General features: G+C 33.9%; 1 protein-coding gene across 1 annotated transcript; it reads left to right on the top strand.

The window, feature by feature from the left end:
- Positions 1-3040: 3040 nt before the first annotated feature.
- Positions 3041-3968, top strand: LOC110944623. Its single transcript, XM_022186277.2, has 3 exons — positions 3041-3342; positions 3419-3758; positions 3837-3968. Exons 1-3 carry the CDS (start codon positions 3134-3136, stop codon positions 3966-3968), a joined length of 681 nt encoding a protein of 226 aa, XP_022041969.1. The 5' UTR covers positions 3041-3133.
- Positions 3969-4923: the final 955 nt, after the last annotated feature.

A 4923-nucleotide genomic window follows, 5' to 3' on the forward strand; every position in this document is an offset into this window, starting at 1 on the left:
AATACTGAAGAGATATATTTATAAATATAAGATTATTTTAATATATATATATATATATATATATATATATATATAATCATTTAATAGTCTTTATATTAATTTATTTATTATTTATTATGGTTGAGTTAACATGATAAATTGCTAAATGGCATTTTGGTGAATTTATGTTTGTACCGGGTTGCAACGGATAGCATTTAACTTCAATAATTACAATCACAATCCTTTATTTTTCAAAACCCGTTACATTCTACGTCCTTTATTACTAACCAGATTAAAATTTTCAGTTAAGTTTATTCATTTAAAGGTATTTTGGTCAATTCATGTTTTTATTTATATGTTTCATAAATAAAACAAAAAAAATTGCATATACACTTCATCTTCCCCAATTTCCTAACCTTAAAACCCTAACAACCACATCTTGCCACCACCACCTCATCCTGTCGCCACCACCATCACATCCTGCCGCCACCACTCCGGCCACCGTCCAAGTATCTGCTATGGTGGCCCGACCCGGTTAGGTTGACTAAAACAACAACTCCAAGTATTTGTTAATTGTTATGGTGTCTTCAATTAACTCTAACACACTACGATAAGTCTGATACGATATCCCAACAAACAACGCTTCAATATCAGGGCTAAATGAATCCCACCTATTTCTCCAAACACGACAATTTCCTGGCCCGATTCTAACCTGTTTGCGAGTCGAATATGTGAACAAAGTCCGCAGGTTCGCCATGTATTGACCATCTGAGCTGAACCGTATGGCTCGAATCGCACCCATTTGGCCCTTGAGTACGGCTAAGGAGTTCGATGGCTTTCTAATATCCCCTAATATGCATGTTGTGTCTTAGTTCCCGGTTGCTGTAATATATCCGTTTGGATGGCAGGTGGATGCAAACGAGAAGTCTAAATGCCCTTTTAATTTGTTGATTTCATGTGACGAAGCAATAGATTAGCTGGTTTGTGATGGTGGTGGCGTGGGTGTGACGTGGTGGTGGCCCGACTAGTGAACGGTGGGCGGAGTGGTGACGGCAGGATATGATGGTGGTGGTAAGATGTGGTTGTTGAGGTTTTAGGGTTTGGAAATTGGGGAACCTGAAGTGTATATGTTATTCTTTTGGTTTTATTTATGAAACATTTCAATAAAAACATGAATTGACCAAAATACCCCTAAGTGAATAAGCTTAACTGAAAATATTAATCTTATTAGTACTAAAGGACGTAGAGTGTAACAGGTCTTGCAAATAAAGGATTGTGACTGTAATTATTGATGATAATGGTTTATGATTTGAATGATGGTGGTGGTAGTAAGTGGTAGGTGGTGGTAAGGTTTCGATGGTGGGGATGGTGCGGTGGGAAAGGTTGAGTGCTTGGTTCTCTAAGGTTGTGGTGGCATGTTAGTCCGATGGTTGTTAAACAGACGTTAGTTTGTTGCTACGTGTGCACTAGAGACACATTTATGTTTATTTTATAATAGTTTATAGACCCATGTGTTACTTGGGTTTGAGGATAGAAATTGAAAGGGTTTAAGATAATCCTGGAATTGATCGAATTTTTTGGAAAAATGTGTTTTCAATTTATATAAACTCGAATGAGTTTTTTTTAATATAAATATGTTATTGTTGAGGTTGGTTGCGTTTGAAGGACATAACGATTATAAATTTTGCATTATTTTTTATATTTCATATTATTTCTTGCATCACACATAAATAATATAAATTTTGATATGAATACATATAACCCTAATATGAATTAAACATACAAAATTAAAGAAAAAATGTAACTTTACTCATTTTAAATGATGTGTTTATGAAGTAAGAATTTTTCTTTTGAATACAAAAGAGTTAGTATATTTTATTTCAAATTAAGATTTTCTTGTTTTAAAAAGTGTTATCAAAGTAGAAGACGAAATGGAATTAGTTCATGATCTAAGATTATATAATTAAGTATACATATATTGTTTATATATATGTTTAACATTTGTGAAAATCATAATATATATATATATATATGCTTATATATATGATGACAAAAGATCAAATATAAATAACTTTAACGTACAAAACGTACGAACCGAAGGTTTTGCTGAAAAAACGCGGTGGCATTTTCGTAATTATTAGTAATTCTACTATAGTAAAACATTATTTTAAGTTATTTACATTCAGAAAAGTAAAAAATCAAACAAATTTAACTTAAAATAAAGGGATTTTTACAGATTTCCCCCTATTTTCAACTCTAATTAAATATTTACCCAACCCAAAAATTAAATTACATATTTCCCCTTGTGGTAGCAAAATGTCACAAATAACCTTTCAAACATACAAAACCCTATGACGTTTCATTCCATCATACCCCCTCCCTGATCGCTCTTCTCAACTAGATGATTATAACTGCAGGCAACACATCACCGGCGACGAAGAGATCCAGTTCAGAATCAACTAGGTTTCATTCCATGTTCAGAACTCTATTCATAATCCAGGTGTGTTTTTTATTGTGTTCAAAACCCTAATCAAACCCTTGTTTTACAAGTTCTAACTATTTAAGTATGAGTTCAATCGAAACCTCCATAGTGGGCTATTTAACACAAGTGTAAAGAATCTATCAAAATTTATTGCTGATGTCGTACCAACCCATGCGAACCCTGTTTCAAAAAAAAATTCCTTTTTGTTTCTGGTTGTATTGATCGAATGTAAATTGGGCCAAAAGAAACCCATTTAATTAATGTGAATCACTTCTTTCATTCAATGTATATTATCCTTGAACTTGCTAAAGTAAAGATGCTTTTTATTCCATGGCCAAACTCCTTTCTTCATGATTGAGATGTAATATTATAATAGTATAATATTTTTGCTATCTAATACTTGCTGCTAGTTATAATTAACTATAGATCAGAACTATAATTTAGTTATGTGAGTAAGTTAATTTTAATATTTTTTCTGTTTAAATTCTTATTTTCTTTTTAAGAGGTTTGAGTCAAGATGGGAGATAAGTCCAAGTAACATCTAAGTATAAAATAAAGTTAAAATATGGTGGCTATTTTCGGTTAGTGAGGAACTCATCTAGGAAACGGTATTGTTTTGGTTTTCAAAAATGTATCTATTTTGACAAATACACATACCACTATGATGATTTAATGGAAGAGATTTCAAATCATTACCCGGGAAATAGAGATCTCATTTTCTCAATTTGTTTCGTTGACAAGAATGCCACGGAGCAATCCTTTATTAAGCTTGATTCTCATGACAACTTGCAATTGATGCTTGATATGTATGAGATGGAAAAAGAGTTAACAGTGTATGCAACGACGAATAATAATTTTGCGACTATTTCAAACACACAGAGGTAAAAGATTGTTTTGATAAGATTTTATCTTGTATACCAAGTTTTAGTTTTGATAAGAATCTTACATCCTTTATAGGGGTCAAGATGAAGTTGTTAATGAAACACACGAGGAAGAATCTGAATACTCATTAAGCGATGAAAGTTATCATAGTCGTTATAGTACCGATAATGAAGGCGAGCTGCAGAGTTCTGAAGAGGAAGAAACGTATAGCAAGAAAACTCCAACCATCAAAGTAAACTCAACATTTGATATTGTAGTCGTGTTTAGAAAGGCGTTGATCCAATATGCAATAAAAAATGAATTTCAATACTTTGTTGAGAAGAGTGAACCCACACGAGTCACGGCAAGATGTTCAAACTTAAAATGCAAATGGAGAATACACGCTTCTGTCAAGCAAGATGGAATCACATTTGAGGTAAATTTACAAGTTTAAGAAAGATCATTTTTTTATTATTAACAAATTGTATGTTTAATTTACATAATGAAAGTTAAGACGTTCGTAGAAGCACATTCTTGCCCTCGAAGAAACAAGGGTGGTAACAAGCTTGCAAGTCAAGGATGGATTGCTAGTGTGATTAGAGATATGCTAAAATCAGATGGGGATATCCCTTTGAGGTTCCGGTGAATCCCGCTCCCCCTCAAGAAGAGGTCGAAGAGAAGCCCTACATCTTCCTTCCAAGGGAGATCAAAGAGATACTCAATGACCGCTAATTGAGTGCTCCCGGAAAAATCTCAAGTCCTCTAATGTTTAACCTTCTTAGATTTAGGAAAGTAGCTTTAGGGTTTCTAAATAATGATCTCGGGGAGGCATTCCTCAAGAATCTATCTATCTCTCTTAGGTTAATTTAGGTTTGTAATCTTTATTTTCTTGTATTTGTCTTTTATTTCAATGAAATGGAAGTATGGTTGATGATGGTTTCAATAAATGTGTTAAAGAAATTGGAAATGCCTGAAAGGTGATGAAAAATGGAACCCATGCACGTAAATCAGGGCCTCCCGACTCAAAAACTTCAAAACAGTGTCTGTAGCACGGGGCTGTGCTCACCCAGAACACCCCCGTGCCCAACCTATTGATGTCCAAAATTTTCGGCCCAGAAGGTGGCACGGGCCGTGCTCACCCAGCACGCCCCCGTGGCCACCTCACTGTAAGACTTCTGTTATTAATTGTTACTAGCACTTTAGACACGAGGCCGTATCCCGATAGCACGCCCCGTGCTGCAAGTGCCAGTAACAAAAATTTTTGCTATTTTTCACACTTTTTACACATTTAACCCAAATAAATCCTATTTAGGACACATTGAGGGCAATTTGTAATTTAAGTGTAGGGGGTGGATAAAACCTTGAATCATTTGTCCTAATACAAGTCTTACACAAAACTCGCCTTGAAACCGCTAATCACGCTAAACTTTTTCAAAAAAAAATTATTTTTCTTTTACTTATCTTGGTTTAGTTGGGTAAAAATAAGTTCTAAAACTTATGTTTTTACGAATTTACACGTGATAGCGTTGTGATAAAAAGAACCAATTAAGAAAATTACGAAAACGGGCATAACAAATCTTTGTAAAATTTGATTATATATA

The sequence above is a fragment of the Helianthus annuus genome, chromosome 8, assembly GCF_002127325.2.
Source record: "Helianthus annuus cultivar XRQ/B chromosome 8, HanXRQr2.0-SUNRISE, whole genome shotgun sequence".
Classification (NCBI taxonomy): domain Eukaryota; kingdom Viridiplantae; phylum Streptophyta; class Magnoliopsida; order Asterales; family Asteraceae; genus Helianthus; species Helianthus annuus.

Coding starts and splice junctions, on each gene's coding strand:
- LOC110944623 (XM_022186277.2), top strand. CDS start 3,134: ATGGAAGAGATTTCAAATCATTACCCGGGAAATAGAGATCTCATTTTC. Junction 3,343..3,418: donor ACTATTTCAAACACACAGAG/GTAAAAGATTGT, acceptor CATCCTTTATAG/GGGTCAAGATGAAGTTGTTA. Junction 3,759..3,836: donor AAGATGGAATCACATTTGAG/GTAAATTTACAA, acceptor ATGAAAGTTAAG/ACGTTCGTAGAAGCACATTC.